Source organism: Mycosarcoma maydis, chromosome 5 (assembly GCF_000328475.2).
Source record: "Mycosarcoma maydis chromosome 5, whole genome shotgun sequence".
Lineage (NCBI taxonomy): Eukaryota > Fungi > Basidiomycota > Ustilaginomycetes > Ustilaginales > Mycosarcoma > Mycosarcoma maydis.
Genome location: NC_026482.1, coordinates 1,350,502 through 1,368,568, shown reverse-complemented (window position 1 = coordinate 1,368,568; position 18,067 = coordinate 1,350,502). Strand labels below are relative to the sequence as shown.

At 54.6% G+C, this 18,067-nt stretch overlaps 6 protein-coding genes across 7 annotated transcripts; 3 read left to right on the top strand and 3 right to left on the bottom strand.

Moving 5' to 3' along the window:
• Window positions 1–143: 143 nt before the first annotated feature.
• Window positions 144–3,431, bottom strand: UMAG_02496 (uncharacterized protein; the record flags this gene model as incomplete). Its single annotated transcript, XM_011390471.1, has 1 exon — window positions 144–3,431. The coding sequence occupies one exon, from the start codon at window positions 3,429–3,431 to the stop codon at window positions 144–146; it is 3,288 nt and encodes a 1,095-aa protein (XP_011388773.1).
• A 521-nt stretch (window positions 3,432–3,952) lies between these two features.
• Window positions 3,953–5,140, top strand: UMAG_02495 (proteasome regulatory particle lid subunit RPN9; the record flags this gene model as incomplete). Its single annotated transcript, XM_011390470.1, has 1 exon — window positions 3,953–5,140. One exon carries the CDS (start codon window positions 3,953–3,955, stop codon window positions 5,138–5,140), a length of 1,188 nt encoding a protein of 395 aa, XP_011388772.1.
• Window positions 5,141–5,399: 259 nt separating this feature from the next.
• UMAG_02494 (GTP binding protein Rho2) lies at window positions 5,400–6,044 on the bottom strand (the record flags this gene model as incomplete). The annotated part of the gene is made up of 1 exon (XM_011390469.1): window positions 5,400–6,044. One exon carries the CDS (start codon window positions 6,042–6,044, stop codon window positions 5,400–5,402), a length of 645 nt encoding a protein of 214 aa, XP_011388771.1.
• Window positions 6,045–8,087: 2,043 nt separating this feature from the next.
• UMAG_02493 (DNA-directed RNA polymerase) lies at window positions 8,088–12,788 on the top strand (the record flags this gene model as incomplete). Its single annotated transcript, XM_011390468.1, has 1 exon — window positions 8,088–12,788. The coding sequence occupies one exon, from the start codon at window positions 8,088–8,090 to the stop codon at window positions 12,786–12,788; it is 4,701 nt and encodes a 1,566-aa protein (XP_011388770.1).
• A 200-nt stretch (window positions 12,789–12,988) lies between these two features.
• UMAG_02492 (uncharacterized protein) lies at window positions 12,989–14,383 on the bottom strand (the record flags this gene model as incomplete). The annotated part of the gene is made up of 1 exon (XM_011390467.1): window positions 12,989–14,383. The coding sequence occupies one exon, from the start codon at window positions 14,381–14,383 to the stop codon at window positions 12,989–12,991; it is 1,395 nt and encodes a 464-aa protein (XP_011388769.1).
• Window positions 14,384–16,239: 1,856 nt separating this feature from the next.
• Window positions 16,240–17,869, top strand: UMAG_02491 (the record flags this gene model as incomplete). Of its 2 annotated transcripts, XM_011390466.1 has the most annotated exons (3): window positions 16,240–16,268; window positions 16,676–17,656; window positions 17,851–17,869. In XM_011390466.1, 3 exons carry the CDS (start codon window positions 16,240–16,242, stop codon window positions 17,867–17,869), a joined length of 1,029 nt encoding a protein of 342 aa, XP_011388768.1. The 2 variants fall into 2 exon arrangements, with proteins under 2 accessions (XP_011388768.1, XP_011388767.1); XM_011390465.1 differs by lacking the exon at window positions 17,851–17,869 and having other exon boundaries at window positions 16,676–17,660.
• Between the last annotated feature and the right edge of the window lie 198 nt (window positions 17,870–18,067).

The window sequence follows — 18,067 nt, the reverse complement described above, 5'->3', positions numbered from 1 at the left end:
GTGTCGCCTCTGCCTGCGGTTCGATCTCAAGACTCTGCCGCGAGCATACTTCACTTTCGAACTCAACGTCACCATCACAATTTAATTTCTGCAAGTAGTCTATTACAAGGCAGGCGTACAGGCCTTGGCCACAAAGTTATATGCTACACCCTCTCCTTCGCTCCGTCCCTTTGCGCGACGACAATGAACATGCGCACCAAGCCACCTTCCTCGCTCCATCCTTGCACCACGTTACTGAACGCACCCAGGCCCTTGCGCATCGCCCAACCACCGCCTCTCCAAGCTGCTCCCTCAGTCGCGAATGAACGCAGGAAACGAGCGAATCCAGGAAAAACATCGGCCGTGATGTCCCGCATCTGAATGGCTTGAGCTTGAAAGCCGCCGTCATGACGAAGAACGTCAAAGTAGCGATCAACAGGCCAAAGATTTGCTGGCTTGGTGGATGCCAAGGCGCACGTAAAGCTGTGCTTGAGGCGTTGCACCAGCGATGGAGCTCGACTCGGATAGGGAGGCTTGCCGAGCACGACGTTTTCCGAGGGCGTAGCAGAAGGTGCAGGATATGCGGAAAGCAGGTCGACGAAACCGAGCCGGCCTGCTGCGGTCAACCGTTTGGTGGCCAGCCGAATGTACTCTGCTCTGTCGCTGAAATGGAATGCACAATCAAGCGCAAGAATCACGTCGTACTTTTCTCCGCCTCCCTCTTCACTTCGCAGCCACTCGAGCACGTCCTGTGCCCAGACTCTGACCTGCGTTGTCTGACCGGCCTTGCCGTCCCCTTGCTGCAGGCGGTGCTGCAAGCGCTCGCTGGCAAATGCTGCTTCTTCCGGCAAGCTCGTCACCGCATGCAGCACCTCGGGTCTGTACTTGTCCAACAAGTACAGCGTCGACTGGCCAGCGCCGCACCCGACATCTAACACCTTCAACCCAGGCTTGACTCCAGCTGCTGCATAGAGCTGTTGCGCGAGCGTCTGGCAGGCAAGCGGAAAATCGAGTTGCGAGCCAGCAAGCTGCGGGGTCCAAAAGCCCATGTTCATCCACGCCGTCGTAGGCGATGGAGCGTTGAGCGCCAGACACGACATGCTCTGGTATGGCTCTTGCTTACCAGAACGAAGGAGGAAAAAGAGGACGCCAAAGAAGAGCGCCGCCCAGATGGCGGACGTCGAGTTAAAAGAAGGTCCGGAAGTCAAAGCATAGGCATACTTGCCCAGGTAGTCGATCCGTTGCACAAGTCGCTCGGCCAAAGAGCTTCCCGCGCGATGCGTCGAGGTGAGCTTAGCAGCCGCAAGTCGATCAAATCCGACCTTGCCGCCGACAAATGTCGCATCGACCTGTGCGCTGCGCAGCATGGAAGGACTGACATGAACTTCATCGAGGATGTTTCGATCTAGCAAAGTAAAATCGGCTCTTCTGCCCACTGATATACGTCCAGCGATGTGCTCTTCGAATTGTGCATACGCAGCATCCTGAGTAAACCCTCTGAGTGCTTCGCGACGCGTGAGTCTTTCGTTCGGGAACCAGCCACCAGGACCGTGGGGAGAGTTGCCGGCTGGATCGAGACGGGTGATAGAAGAGTAGATCCCGTGCAATGGGTCCGGTAGCTCGACGGGGAAGTCGGATCCGAGCGCAAGACTGGCATTAGCAGCTAGAAGCGATTTCCAGGCGTAGGCGCCGTGAGCTGCGCGCGTCTGGCCAATGCGAGACTCGGCATAACCCATGTCGGACGTACAGTGCGTTGGCTGCATCGAGGCGATCACGCCGAGAGAGGCGAATCGATCAATGTCCGATGGCTTCATCAGCTGAGCATGCTCGACTCTGGGCCTCAGCGACTGTCGATCGACGTGAGGATGCAAGCGTAGATACCTTTCGTAGGCGTCAAGCGTAAGCGTATTGGCTCGATCTCCGATGGCGTGTGTGCACACCTGCCAGCCTCGTTCCATCCAGTATTCGACCAGAGAAGGAAGCTCGTGTTGCGGAATGAGCAGGAGACCTCGCTCGCCTGGCTTGTCCGAGTACTCGTCCCACATCGCCGAGCCCCACGAGCCGAGCGCGCCGTCGTCAAAGAGCTTGACCGCGCGCAAAGTGAACATGGAACTGCTTTTGCCGCTGTCTTTGCTTGAAGGTGTGATTTGCTCTATTCGGTGCGCACATCGTCTTTCGTCGGGCGGGCAAGCAAGCATCGAGTAGATGCGGAAGCGTAGCTGACCATGCGCATCCATCCTCTTGTAAAAAGCGGCCGCTTGGAGGTCGGTGGAAGCATCACCAACCGCTGTGATGCCTACGCGCAGAAGACCCTCGGTAGCCGCATCCAAGAAGATCTTGCGTTGGACATCGGTCCATTCAGGAACCACCTGGTAGGCAAAGTTCATGGCATTGTCGATGAGGATGCCCGTTGGTTTTCCGTTGGCATCGCGGACCACCAGCCCCCCTTCAACATTGCGATCTTCTTTGGGTGATGACGGAAAGCCTCTGGCTCCAAGAACAACCAGATCAATACCTTTCTCGTTGAGCCACAGCGCGTGAACATCGACGCGTCGTAGGACAATGGGGAAACGTCGCAAAAGTGGTGATCTATCCAGGTCCGTCGCAGTGGGAAATTCGGACGGTGTCCATTTGGTCTGATCCCATCCTATCCCTTCGATCCACGGTGTCGATGACGCATTAGCAGCAGTAGGTGTTGGCTCTGCGAGTGCAATTTCCAGGAGATGAGGTTGTGAGCGAATGTAATTCTCCAGCCTGTCGATAACATCCTGGACGGATGTGGAACCAACCAAGTTGGCGACGGTGCAAGACCAGCCATAGTCGAGAATATGACCGTGCGCGTCATGGAAACCAGGAAAGAGCGTCTGTCCTTTCTTGAGCCTTCGTACGTCACACTTTCTCTTCCTCCGCAAAGCACCGTCCTTCTTGCTGTTTAATTGACGGCCAAGTCGAGCTGCCTTATTGCTGCGTGGACGACGCCATTGCTGATTGTGAGCGGAGCCGGATGAAGTGGTTTCGTCAATCTGACCGCAGAAATTAGGTATCACATCCTCTTCCGCTCCAGCATGTGTGATCAAGCCATGATCCACCCCCACGCATTGTGTGAAGCCTTGCTCCTTTGCAAAGCGATGCTCGTCTCCGGTATAGATCGATCCTACGGTGACAACCGAAGAGGAAATGTGAAGTCCACCGCGCTCATTGGCTGAGCAAATTGCGTATCGTACTGACAGCGACGCAAACTGAGAGGCTTGCAGATGAGGGTTTCGCTTCGAGGTCGACAAAATCCATACGCTGAAGATCAGCGAGACTGCCGCTACTGAGACGAGGAACCGTCGACGGAATCCACTCGTGCCCTTGCTGGTTGCCTTCATGGGCTGAAGCACCACCACCTTTCCAGGTTGTTTGTCGTCAGTAAGTGGAACACCATCGCGCTTCCTAGACGATGATGACATTATGTTTGACGTGCTCTTGGTTTCAACGCCTGGTCAGTCGTCTGCGTCAACGTTGGTGATAGTGTTGTCTCAAGGAGCAAAGCCTTCAGCCGGCGAAACGGCCGGCTATGTAACTTAAAGAAACTTGCTCATCGGCTTGCGATTCGTGATTTTTCTACGCACCACACGCTACTTCACGCCAGCCGCATGCAAGACGCATCGTCGACGGCTCGTGGCTAATTCACGATCAAATACAGTTGTTAGGTCAGATGATGCTAGCAGTCGAAGGTGGAGGTACGAGGTCGGGTCATGTGTGATGGTGATCGAAATACACGCGTAACGAAGAGGAATTGACGACGTTCAGACCAACATCTTTTCGTTCCAACATTACAACCACCATCAGCACCTCACTTCCCCCCTCACTTCGCGTGCTCAGCCGATCGCTTCCTTCCAACATACTCTCACGGTGTGGTAGAAATCTCAAATTGTTACTCGAAAGAAACGTCGCAGCGACCACTGTGCAGTGCAGTGCATTGCAGAATATGGCTACCTCAGCAGGGATGGACGTGGACAATGTCGACGAGCACTACCTCGAACGCGCCGCAGCATCGTCGTCCACGCCGGCATCACTCAAGCCATTCTATCCCAAGCTGCAGCAGTTGCACGACCGCAAGCTTTGGTATCAGCTCACATTGATCATCGAGGAGTTCCTCAACCATCCGGATTCGCAAGCGCCACCGATTCAGATTGAGCTGTACGATCACTTTGTGCGCCGCTTTTCGCCCAAAATCAACCAGTTGCAACTCGCAGCCATCGGTGTTAAGGTAGCACGACAGTACGCGGATCCTGCTGAGGCGCTTCAATTTCTGGAACAGCTCGCGACCAAAGTGGATGCGCCCGAATCGCAAGATGCATACGTCTACGCGCTGATGGAAGCCGCCCACTTCAAGCTGTTGCTCGGAGATTCAGATGGGACAAAAGCGGCGATGGACAAGTGCGGAAAGATCTTGGATGGCTTTGATGCGGTAGAGACAGCAGTACACGCCAGCTTCTACCGTGTTTGCGGTGATTTTTACAAAGCAAAGGCCGAATATGCCAGCTACTACAAGAACTCGTTGCTGTATCTCGCATGCGTCAACGTGGATGTGGATCTGACCGACGAAGCTCGTGTGCAGCGTGCACATGACCTCAGCATTTCAGCGCTGCTCGGCGACACGATTTACAACTTTGGCGAGCTGTTGCTGCACCCCATCCTGGCATCGCTTGGCAAGAGCGCCCAGCACTCTTGGCTCTCTGAGATGCTGTTCGCGTTTAACGCGGGCGATATTGGCCGATTCGAGGCGCTGAGTCCGCACCTGGGCAAGGAGCCCATCTTGGCCGAGAATCTGCCGTTTTTGCGACAAAAGATGTGCCTCATGTCGCTCATTGAAAGTGTTTTCAAGCGCGCAGCCGATGACCGCACCATTGGGTTCGCCACGATCGCCGCCGAAACCAAGCTGCCCGTGGACGAGGTGGAGCATCTGGTGATGAAGGCGCTCAGTCTCAAGCTGATCCGAGGTACGCTGGATCAGGTGGAGCAGCTGGCGAGGATCACGTGGGTGCAACCGAGGGTGTTGGACCACCGACAGATTCAGGCGCTCCAGATGCGACTCAACAACTGGTGCGCCAAGGTGGAAGAGGTTAGCGAATACGTCAAGAACCAAACGCCGGAATTGTTCATCTCGGCATAACGAGCGGCTGCTCAGCTTACCGTCACGGTGTGCGCGATTACAATACAGAAATGCAAGCAAGGTGCATCACGTCTGCTGCTTGTACTGAAAAGGTTCCTGTTTTGGGCATTTCGAGAACTGAGATGGACGAGCGGAGACGCCGCTCAAGTAGTACATGGGAGAATGAGGGACAAAATGCAGGGAGAGCGACTGTACGATGGAAAGGCAGACGAGAGCGAGCTAGGACAAGGGTCGACAAGACGAAGCACAAGAGAGATTTCTAGAGGACGATACATTTGCAAGAGCCAGCATCGTTGTGTAATGCCTCCTTGGTCTTGCTCTGCGAGATGGCGCCTCCTGAAGAAGCACCGGAATTGCGCACAAGCATGGCCGCGCGCGTCGCGGCTTCGAACACGGCGTCGACGCCTTGGTTGTTGAGTGATGAGCATTCGTGATACGATCGAGCGCCGATCTGTGCTGCTACCAGTTTAGCCTGTTGTCTCTCTACATAGTGACCCTGAACCGGCTTGCCCTTAGCGATGGCATCTTCGCGAAGATCCTTCTTGCAGCCTACCAGGAGCACAGGCACTGAGGGGCCGCATATTTGACGTACCTCCTCCATCCACTTGACTTGCACGTTTTCGAGCGAGTCGGGTGTATCGATGGCAAAGGCGATCAAGATGACGTGTGCTTGTGAGTAGGAGAGTGGACGAAGACGCTCGTATTCTTCCTGACCCGCGGTGTCCCATAGCGCCAGCTGGACAGGCTTGCCATCAAGGCGGATCTCGGCGACGTAGTTTTCGAAGATGGTGGGTTCATACTCTTGCGGGAACTCGCCAATGGCAAAGACGCAAAGCAAGCTCGTCTTGCCGCAAGCACCGTCGCCGACAATTACGAGCTTCCTACGAATTGCTGCCGGTGCCATGCTGAGCGGCGGGAGCAAAGATGATCAACAAGACAGTGTAGCTGTTTGCGATGGAAACGAAAAGGGATGTCTGTTCCTAGCGATGCGAGAGGTGCTGAGCGGTGCAGACGTCTGGCTGGGACAAGTGAGACGATCGGTGTCGAGTCCTACAATGGTTGTGCGCACGTTCCAGACAGAGAGGAGGAGGATTCGGCCGTCGAGCGAAGCGGAGGAAAGCTGAATGTCGATTGGCTGTAACTTGGGCTCGTTGGTGCGTCGACTTGCTATGATGCTGCTTGTTCCTGACTTCCAAAACCAAAAGGCGATGAGATGGGGCCGGTAGTGTTTGAGAATCTAGGAATGCGGTGGTGGGTGTTGATCAAGGCAGTGGCGAGGTTGAGCGAGATGAAACAAAGGGCTTAGGGGAGCATGTGGGCGGTTGCATTCAATCGAATTTCAACGCCTTGGTGATTCACGATTCACGCCCAACGAACGATATTCGTGATTCAGAATCGTGAGCTTGGGATGCGTCCGTCTTGACGTGACGTTGCTTCGTGCTTGTGCTTGTTGGGCTCCACTTTTTCGATAAGTTAGTCTTGAGTTTCAAGTTCGATATTCGATATTCGATATTTCTCGAAACAGCACATGGAGCGCGCCGTGACGCTGTTTTTATCTTTTGAAATTTCAGCCAGCCGACAGGCCAGTCGTGAGTTGTGAGTGCTTGGTCGACGGAAAGGGCTGTGGCAAGACCAAAATAGGCAGGCTCGCCATCCCTTCTCGGCAATGAAATGCTTCGATGTAGAAGCTTGGATCGGAAACGCCGTCTCATGTCTGCTTGGTCGCAGAGAATCGGACATTCCAAGTCAACTTGGCAATCGGCTGTTGATCCGACCCAAATTCAGTAATCGTGAACACAGCCCATCCACAGTTCTACTAACTTACAGGGATGGGCTGTGCTGCTTGCCGGGTAATCACGTTTGAAACCATGCATCTGGTTGCCCTGTACTCTCATTGCGGAGCGACACTCCGGCATGGCTCCGCGATCGCGATTGGACCCGTCCGAACTTAAGTGCGCCACCGGCAACCCATGCCGCGCTTCTCGCAGCTGGACGGTTCACAGTTGCCGTTGCATTTAAGTGGCTCGCAAAGGTAAGCAGACGCCCACTACACAGCGCAACGATACCACCTGCAGCCACAAAATCGATGCCGCATGTTGCTCGATCTGCGCTCTGTTTATGATCGTGAATGTGCACCTTGGCGTTCTGACTTAGATTGTGGAGGCATCGCATCAGACAATCTCAGACCAAGAACGTGGAACCACCGAACGTGGAACAATCCGCCCCATTCACGATTTGAGATCGTGGTCAGTATAAAATCGAAAAATCAAACCAAATGAGCAAGTCACGCGTTCACAAGATCAACGGATCACCAATCGAAAAGATAATTGTGGATGTTTCCCGATCTGAAAACTTTTACAGATGTAAACCAGGGGGGAAAAAAAAATCGGTTTTGCAGACCTGGACTTGGCTGACTGAGCTGCGAAAATAAAAAAAGTTTTGAGAAATCAAAGTATGAGCTAACTTATGCTGTGGAGGTGAGCAGCTCTGCCTAGCAGCTGGAAGCGGCATTTTTTCCCTGAGATTTTTTTTTAGCTGCAAACCGGGAGAGAACCAGAAGAAGAATTTCTGGTCGTGTGGTCTGCGTTAGACTCAGCAAAGCCGAGAGGAGAACGAAGAAAGGCATGGCCGACTTTTTCTTCACTAGCCAGTCTCGTCATCGTCCTCTTCGTGCCTCTCCATCCATCCCAACGTATCGGATCACCCGCGCATCCTCACGAATCAGGTTCTCTTTCGCAAGCAAGCGAAAATCTATCACAACCACCTGTACGGCCAAGGCGACAGCCAGCAGCACATTCCCACGCAAAGCTCCTTTGGCTCGAAGACGCAATCCCGATCCTAGCCCATCGTTCCGGCTGCTCCGAACATCGGCTACAAGACCTCGATTGTATCACTATCTTGCTTGACATCGGTTTGGGTAACGCTTACCTCCCCTATAGATATCAATATGATCGCAAAGCAAGCTGCGCTTATTCGCAGGTCGTCGTCGGTCGCCACCGCTGCGTCGTCGTTGTCGCCTTTTTCTTCTCCTTCCTCTTCTTCCTCCGCCTTCTCCTCTTCCTTGCTCTTGTCACCAGCAAGACGGATGCGCCAAACTCCCACTTCAGCTTCATGGACGCCATTTTCTTCTTCGTTCCCTTGCTCAAGAGCAGTCTCTGCATTCTGCTTTAGCACAAAAGGCCCTCGTAGCCAGGCAAGTCCCGCTGCAGAGCTACATCGTGACCATCACGACCAGCATCCCTCCGTTTCATCCTCCACATTACCAACACAGCAGCAGCAAGTAGATGCCAACTCCTCTGCTTCGGGTTCATTGTCACCGCCGTCATCGGTAACAGCATCGATCTCCTCTTCCCCTTCTTCTTCTTCTTCTTCTTCTTCTGCTGCTGCTGCCGCCTCTTCCCAAAGCAACGACCGTCGCTCTCGCTTCATGCCGTACGCCTTTGCTTCTGGCTCCCCTCTCACACGCCTTCCCACTCCCTTACCACCCGATGTTGCCGAACGCTCGTATCTCTTGCGAAAGCAATTCGCACCAAAACGAAGATCCGAGACCCCTGTCGCCGCCACCTCCGCCATGCTCGACTCGCGCATCGATGGGCTCTCCTTTGGCGACTTGTCTGGCCTCACCATGAGCAGCAACGACGAGACTTTCTACCCAGCATCCAGAGCCGTCGAGTTTGTCAGCATCCTCAAAGCTTGTCTCGGTACCGGCCTCATCAGCCGTGCACACAAGGTCTTCACCGACCTTCGCAGTCAAGCTACCGCTCGCTCACGTGAGTTGTGGGAGCTGCGAAAGCGTCTCGCGCAGGGCATCATCGATCAGAACGATTGGCACCAGGACCTAGGCGAGCTTGGCCAATACCAATCTCCTATTGAGATCTGGACGTACAATTCCATGCTCCAAGCCTACTTTCGCAAGGCGTATCAAGCAGAGTCTCTGGATGGAACAGCAGAATGGCTCAATCGGGCTTGGCAGCTCTGGCGCGACATGCAAGCAGCTGCCGCCCCACTTCACAACGACCAGCCTCCTTCGCCCGACCCCAAGCCTAACCCCGCCACTTTCGCCACCATGGCCCGCGGTGTTGTCGCTTTGCAACGTTCAGGTCGTTATCCGTCTTCCGCTCCCGCCCTCGACGACCTCGTCCTCTCCATCAAGCGCGCCGAGTTTGGTCTCGACAGCATTCTCACCTCGTCGGTCTTCAATCCCGACAAGGCTGAAGACCTCGATGTTCACGGCCCGCTCGGCTCCAAAAGTGTGGACCAATCTCGTGAAGGTGAGGTTGATGCAGATCTCGTTCTTCGCAGCCTGATTCATGTTGCCAACCAGATGGGAGAAAGTGGCATCCTTAAGGAGCTCGAGACTGTACAGAGCATTCTCGATGGTCGCAGAGTCCTTTCCGAGGTCAAACCCACCGACTCAACAGCACAGAACGACTTGCTCGCCGACGTACCCGAGCTTTTGGCCGTCAAAACCACTTCGAAAGCAAGCCGTCTCGGCCAGGACCCAAAAAACAAGGCTGGCGAAATTCCGTTCAACCTTGCCTCGTTGAAAGAAAATCTTTCCATCGTTCAGGAGGCGCGTCGAAACATCAGCGACCCATACGAGCGTCAAAAGTGGCTCGAGCACAGCGCACTCGAAGCTGCCAGGAAGCGTCTCGAGCATTCCGCCGAAAAGCTCGAGGAGCTTGGCTTACAGACCACCGGTGCGCTCCAGTCCAAGCCGCTCCAGCGATGGATGTGGGACTGGTACAACAAGCTCCAAGTGACGCTCAACCAAGAGCTGGCTCGCCTCGACCAGGAAGTCAACGAAAACAAGCACGACAGGAAGGCGATGCTGCCGATGGAACTGCAGATCCTACCCTTCCTCCGTCTCCTTCCTGCCTCAAAGCTTGCGCTCATCACCATCCTCGAACTGATGCGCATGAGTGGCAACGGTGATGTGTCAGACGGTATGAAGACTACGCGTGCTGTTTTACAGGTCGGCCGCGCCATCGAGATGGAGTATCACTCGGACATCGTTCGCAAGAACCCGAAGATTTTTCAGAACGCTTACACTGCCCAAACTACGCTGCGTAAGCGTGGCTTGATCGACCTCGCAGCTCGTCGCGAGATCAAAGCTTGGCAGAAGCAACAGGAGGACGAGGGAGTCCTCTCCTCCATTCCCAGTTGGACACAGACCGTACGGGCACGCGTAGGAAGCTATCTTGTGCAGCACCTCATGAATGTCGCAACGGTCAACCGCAAAGCCACCGACCGTGACGGCGTTTTGTGGGAAGAAGATCAACCCGCCTTCTACTCGACCTACCAATATCTTGGTGGTAAGAAGCTGGGTGTCATCAAGCTCAACGAGGTCATCGCAAGGCGACTCGACAAGGACTCCATTCAGGAGACCTTGCATCCTCGCCACCTGCCTATGCTTGTCCCACCAAAGCCATGGACCTCGCACGATTCGGGAGGATACTATTCGGTGCGTCAGAGTGCGATGCGTTATAAGGACAGTGCCGAGCAGGGCTCGTACTTGCGCGTCGCCTCGGATAATGGCGACCTCGATACGGTCCTCGCTGCGCTGGATGTCCTGGGCAACACTTCGTGGAAGATCAACAAACCCATCTTTGATGTCATGCTTGAGGTCTGGAACTCTGGTAAGGACATCGCCGATATGCCACCAGTCGAGATGGAAGTACCCGAACCGCAGAAGCCCGACAACTATGACCACGACATCAAGGCTCGTTCCGTCTATCTCCAACGGCTCAAGCAGTGGAATCAGCAACGCGCCTCGAATCACTCACAGCGCTGCGATGTCAACTACAAGCTTGAAATCGCACGCGCTTACCTCGGCGAGCGCTTCTACTTCCCACACAACATGGACTTCCGAGGCCGTGCCTACCCGATGCCACCGCATCTCAACCATATCGGAAACGATCTCTGCCGTGGTCTGCTCCTCTTTGCCGACAGCAAGCCACTGGGCAAAGCAGGTCTACGATGGTTGAGGATCCACATCTCCAATGTCTTCGGTTACGACAAAGCCAGCTTTGGTGAGCGTGAGCAATTCGCCATCGATCACGAAGCTGATATTCGAGACAGTGTTGAACGGCCGCTGGATGGCAACTGTTGGTGGCTCAAGGCGGACGACCCCTGGCAGTGTCTTGCTGCCTGCATGGAGCTAAAAGCAGCCCTCGAGCACGCTGAAGGACCTGAAGCCTACGAGTCGTGCCTGCCAGTACACCAGGACGGTACCTGCAACGGTCTCCAGCACTACGCTGCGCTCGGAGGAGATCTGGCCGGTGCCAAGCAGGTCAACTTGTCGCGCGGCGAGCGACCCGCGGACGTCTACTCGGGTGTCGCTGATCTGGTCATCAAAGTGCTCGACGAAGAGGCAGCCAAGGGCGAGCGTCTTGCCAGCATTCTTCAAGGCAAAGTGACGCGAAAGGTGGTCAAGCAGACCGTCATGACAACCGTCTATGGTGTCACGTTTATCGGTGCCAAGAATCAAGTCATGCGTCAGCTTGCGGACCGAGGCGATGTGCCCGCCGAAGACCTGTTTGCCGCCGCCAGCTTTCTCGCCAAGGTCATCATGTCGTGTATCGGTAATCTCTTCTCGGGAGCGCAAAAGATCCAGGATTGGTTGAGCTTCTCTGCCAAAGTGATCGCCAAGTCAATTCCAGCTCAGAGGCTTGAGGAGGCTACGCGACCTTACCAACCCAACGAAAGCACTTTGAAGCGTGCCGACGCACGCGGCTTTTCGCGAGACCCGGCCAAAGCCGACCGTATCGTTAAAGAGCAGATGACGTCTGTCATCTGGACCACCGCACTAGGCTTGCCCGTGGTGCAGCCGTACCGCAAGAGCAAGAAGAAGCAGGTCTCGACCGCCATGCAGACTGTCTTCATCCACGATCCGCTCTCGAACTCGGAGGTGTCGCCCGCCAAGCAGGCTTCGGCTTTCCCGCCCAACTTTATCCACAGCTTGGATGCGACTCACATGATCCTCACTGCACTCGAGTGTCACGCCGCCGGCCTCACTTTCGCCTCGGTGCACGATTCGTACTGGACGCATGCTGCTGACATTGACACCATGTCGGACATGATCCGCGAGACGTTTGTGCGTCTGCATTCGCAGGACATCTTGTACCGATTGCGCGAAGAGTTCCTTCAACGCTACGCAGGTTACAAGGTGCCCGTCGTCTCACTCCAAACCGCCACTCGTCGAAGAGGACGCTTGTCCAAGGCCAGCAATGATGAGCCTCAGGACGTGGCTAGCACTGCCGGTGTGACTTCGCCACCGGAGGCGCTCCTCGCCATGCCCGAGGAACAGCTTGCCAAACTGCAAGGCGAGATAGGCGATGTGGTGATTGCCAAACCCACCAAGGCACCGGACGTAGAGGCAGACGAAGTCTTGGACAATGTCGCTGCAGATGCAAGCGAAGCGGATCTCGCCGAAGAATCCGAGTTTGCTTCAGACAAAGCCGAAGAGGCACCAGTGACGGCACCAAAGCGGAAAAGCGCTCGCAAATCTCAGAAGGACAAGGACTTGGAGTGGGAGACCAAGTTCAAGGCCAAATTCGTCGATCTCGCCGACATCTTGCCTGCCATCCCTGCCAAAGGCTCGTTCGACGTCAACGAGATCAAGGGCTCATTGTACTTCTTCTCTTAAACCGTCTCCTGCCACGCTTGCATCTTACACTGTACACCATGGATCACTCTTAATGTAACATTTACAAAATAGATTTGTGTAGTCACGATTCACGCGCACATATAACCCCCCCCCCCCCACCCCCCACACACACACACACAGCAATGCATCATCATCGTCAACACAGTTCTCTCGATAGTACGCAGCTATGAAGATGGAGCTCAGAAACGAATAGGCGCGTTTTTGTCGAGATACGAGCGCTGGTCCCACAGACTAGCCACAAGCTTTCGTGGGCCTGTCCATGGAGTTCTAGCGTGCTGCACTGCAAGATTGTCGATGACAAGGATGTCGCCCTGTTGCCACTCAACGTGAGCCTGCAAGCGTTCTGTCCAACGATGAGCTTCTTCGAGCCAGTTGAGCGGGATGGGTTCGTCTTGTTCCGGTGCCTCGGTTGGGTTGCTTTGGCCAGCAGGCAGCGGGAAGGATGGTGGAGGGAAGAAGTCCTTCATTTTTTCCGAGTAGTGCGGGGGATGTAGACATGCGTGTTGTTTTGCGTAAGCGTATCGGTTGCCGACATTGTTGAAGTAGGCAGGTTTCTGGAGCGTTGGGTGGATACGGATACCTGGGACGCGCTGAAAGACGTTGATGGATCCATCGGGCAGCCATGTCCACGAGAATCCTCTTTGGTGCCATGCTCCCAACCGTGTTCCATCGCTTTCCCCTGTAGCATCACCAGCGACAGCAACGTTCCATCCACCTTCACGTGCAAGCTCGAGGATATTCTCCTCCACGAGCTTCCGTTTTTGCTCGTCGCTCAAACTGCTCAAGTCCACCTTGGACTCTGGAGTAGGACCGAACGAATCGGCATTGTAAAGGCTGTTGCCCTGCACACTACCCTGCACCTTTGCTACTGGATGGTGGATGACGAATGTCAGCCCGCGCCTCTGGATCTTTTCGATGTAGCCTGGAACAGTTGACTTAAGCCGATCGTACAGCGCAAGGCTGTTAACAATGGGCGTCTGACCGCCGGATGTGGGGGCGGAGAGGCAGCAGAAGGCAATGATGGAGGGGTAGTGGGTCGAGAGGCCATACTCGTTGTGCGATCCAATGGACTGGTGTGGTGGCCCTTCGTTGGCGGTGGCCACATTGGGCGCCATGGTGTGGCGAATGACCATGAGACCCTTGTCCACATGGTGAACGAGGAGATTGTTTTTATCGCCAGCGTCGGCGCCAGGTGGTAGCGTTCCGGCTAGAGCATGCATGAACTTGCTGAAATCATCGGCATCGCGAATGGGCAATCCTTTGAAATGAACTGCGCCGCCATGGGCGTCCATCAGCTGTTGCAGCTTGGAAGGTTTGTAATCAGCTGAAGCGACTGGGGCGAGTGGCTTGACCGCCTCTACAATCTGCTCTGTTGTCAGATCGCTGCCGTGGTGAACGGGCCTTAGGACAAGCGGGAACGTGATCTCTGACTCATCCGTGTCGCTCTCTATCAGTTTCAATCGACGTTGATACGGCTCGCTGGCGGGAGCAAAGGTGATGTTGGACGAAGCGACCCGCTTCAAGCTGAGGGTATGGGTTGGGTGATTGACGTTGCTGACTGCAACTGGAGCCATCGTATCAAGTATCGAGGCGCTCAGCGGCTATGGTCAAAAGAGGTAGGTGTGACAAGCACGCTGACACTCTCACATGGGAGTGGCTGTTTATATGTTCGAGCTTTGCTAGGTCATAGCGACGTCGGCGTCGAGTTTAAGCTATGGATTAGCCGGTACCAACCAACTCTGAGCACAAGCGTCAGCCCCATGCTCACGTCAGTCCATGATCGCCGTGAAACACCGACAGGTCCGTGTCTTGGCCGGCGCTTTATCAGGATCGACTGAGCTCTTTGTAGTAGAACGCAACACAGAGGATGCGGGAAACCAGATGCAACAATTGACTGCTTGGAGCACGCCATAACCCACACCTCGCGACAATCACGAATCACGAATCAAGAATCAAGAATCTGTCCAGAAGCAGACAGGCCGACCTGTGTCGGTTGGCGGCAATCAAGAATCGGTATCGGGCAAGTGTCAACTTGGAGTCTACCGATCTTTAGAGAGCCGCCGTGACAGGTGAGGCAATCGAGAATGCTTCCATGTTAGGTCGGCTAGGTTACTACTTACGATATTGTTTCAGAAATCAAAGCCGCTTTCTGCCGGCTCTTAGAGTACAACTTACTTGCAGCAAGGCATGAGGTTTCCGTACCATTCCGAACGCCATGCTAGCCACGAATTGTGAATCTAGCGGCTGTAACGCCTGGCTGACTAGGATCCAGGGTACGAGCGACGTGTGTCAAGAAGATATGCTCTGCTGCTGCTGCTGCTGCTGCTGCTGCTGCTGCTGCTGCTGAGTGTTAGCTGGAATCGTGAATCACGAATGCGAGTCGCAAGGCAAGATCCGTGAATGGCCTCCGTTTCCGCTCGCTTCTCGGAAAGATCCTTTGGGTGGGCATGGCGTACCCGCAAGCCTCCGCCCGCCCGTCAATGGTTTCCTGTGTCCCCCACTAAAGTTCTGCTTTCCACTTTCACCCGCCATTTGTTTCAAAAGTGTGTGCGATAGCCGTCGACCCGGATGATCTGTTCGTTCCGGTTCGTGTGGAGAAGATCAAGGGTTGTACTGTACCTATCTGGACGGAAGAGCACGGTGACGCTACATTGCCGCTTGCCATTTTGCCTGCCCATGTTGGCACTGTACGGCAAAGCCGCGTCCGTCGATCGCCGCCATTCCGTCAGCACACAAGCAGAGTCGACGGCTTCTCGCCCGACTCGCTGGACAAGTCTCTCGGCCGTTAAGCCTCGAAGAGTGACTCGACCGCAGCCTACGCAGCCCTCAACAGATCAAATCAGATCTTGCTGATAGGCAGGTTTGCTTGGAGAATGGGGGGAAAAGACTGACCGAAGAAACAGCGAGATCTAGAAGTGATAAGCGGAAAGAATCTGACTTGCTGTGATCAGCAGCCAATTTTTTTTTCGTTTTTTTTTTTCACTCCACATCGTCGTGCGTGCACGGTCTGCATGTGTAAATTGTATTCATCGAAAGCCACAGTTGAATACATCAGCCCGATGTGGATTTCGAAAACCAATTAATCTTGGAATTCACGCGCTCAGATCAGTCCATAGAGTCGACTTCGGCTGTTTCCAAGAGCTTCTTCTCTGCGAGGTGGTTGCCCGTGTTTCTCGCTGGGAAAAAAGGATCGATTATTATTCGCTTCTACCTCGCTCGCACCCATGGCCTGCTGAAGGAAACAGCGCCGAGACTCGGTCACGGTTGCTGGGCTCCGTGTTGATGCTGGGACGGCGCAAAGTGGGGCCCGCGCACTCTTCGAGCCAAGGACCTCACTCTTCAAGAACAAGCGCTGTCGCCATCGTCTTCTTCTTTCTGCTCCACCATCGAATCTTTCTTTCTCGTTTCGAAACCAAAACACTCTTCCATAATGTCTCAGGTCAACATCGGTATCAACGGGTAAGCATTCTGTGGACCTTCCCTGATTTCACTGCGCCAACCCACCAGCCTTGCTCGCTCGACTTTCCCATCCATTGGAGCCTGCAAGTGCTTGGCCTTGGTCTTGACCTTGATTGATCATCGTGCCCCTGCCACGCCATCGAAACGAGCGGCGTTGTAGGCTCTACTTCTCCCTCGCTGAAGATGGCGATGAGTCTCGCCGAGTGTCCCTTCGGTGTTGCCGAGAGTCTTCTCGTTGTTGTTTTTACGACAGTGAGCAATCGAAGGGACCAACTTTGGTCTGATTCAAGACGGCAGAAGTTCCGTTCCAATCAAAAAAGGCAACGGCCTTGATCAGTGTAAGCAAGCCTCGGAGGGATTGAATTCTGACCTTCTTCTATCTCTGCTGTGCACCTTGATCCTCGCAGCTTCGGTCGTATCGGACGTATCGTCTTCCGTAACTCGGTCGTCCACAACACGGCCAACGTCGTTGCCATCAACGACCCCTTCATTGACCTAGAATACATGGTGTACATGCTCAAGTACGACTCCACCCACGGTGTCTTCAACGGTGACATCTCCACCAAGGATGGCAAGCTCATTGTTAACGGCAAGTCGATCGCTGTCTTCGCCGAGAAGGACCCCTCCAACATCCCCTGGGGTCAGGCTGGTGCCCACTACGTTGTCGAGTCCACCGGTGTCTTCACCACCATTGACAAGGCCTCGGCCCACATCAAGGGTGGTGCCAAGAAGGTCGTCATCTCGGCTCCCTCGGCTGACGCCCCTATGTACGTCTGTGGTGTCAACCTTGACGCCTACGACCCCAAGGCCCAGGTCGTCTCGAACGCCTCATGCACCACCAACTGCCTTGCTCCCCTCGCCAAGGTCATCCACGACAAGTTCGGTATCGTTGAGGGTCTCATGACCACTGTCCATGCCACCACCGCCACCCAGAAGACCGTCGACGGCCCCTCGGCCAAGGACTGGCGTGGAGGCCGTGCCGCCGCTGCCAACATCATCCCCTCGTCCACTGGTGCCGCCAAGGCCGTCGGCAAGGTCATCCCTTCGCTCAACGGCAAGCTCACCGGTATGGCTTTCCGTGTGCCCACCACCAACGTCTCGGTTGTTGACCTGACCGCCCGCCTCGAGAAGGGCGCCAGCTACGACGAGATCAAGGCCGAGGTCAAGCGCGCTTCCGAGAACGAGCTGAAGGGTATCCTCGGCTACACTGAGGACGCCGTTGTGTCTCAGGACTTCATTGGCAACTCGCACTCGTCGATCTTCGATGCTGCTGCCGGTATCTCTCTCAACAACAACTTTGTCAAGCTTGTCTCGTGGTACGACAACGAGTGGGGTTACTCGAACCGATGCCTCGACCTCCTCGTCTTCATGGCTCAGAAGGACAGCGCGTAAGTAAGTAAAGTATCGGCCCGCGAAGGGCATGCTTCTTACCCCCTTCCTACTGCTGCTTCCTTGCTGTGTATCGTCTTGCACCTGCAAATCGATCTCATTACTGCAATGACAAAAATGCTGTTCCACTAGTCATTTGAATTCGACTGACATCCAATGCGATTTTGTGTTTATCGATTTGTTTGGTGTGCAGTGGCGCTTCACGACTTTAAGCTTTCGGCCTGGAAGCACTTGGCTGCTGAAATCCGATGGACGTCGACGTTTTGTGTATGACGACAAATTCACAATCACGAATATTGAACATAGTTCCTCTTTACTCGTTGTGTCAGACAGAGAGGCTCTTCTTCGTGATGGCGAGGATAATTTTCAAGAGGAAACTGCAAATTTGTTGACCATGATAGACTTTCTTT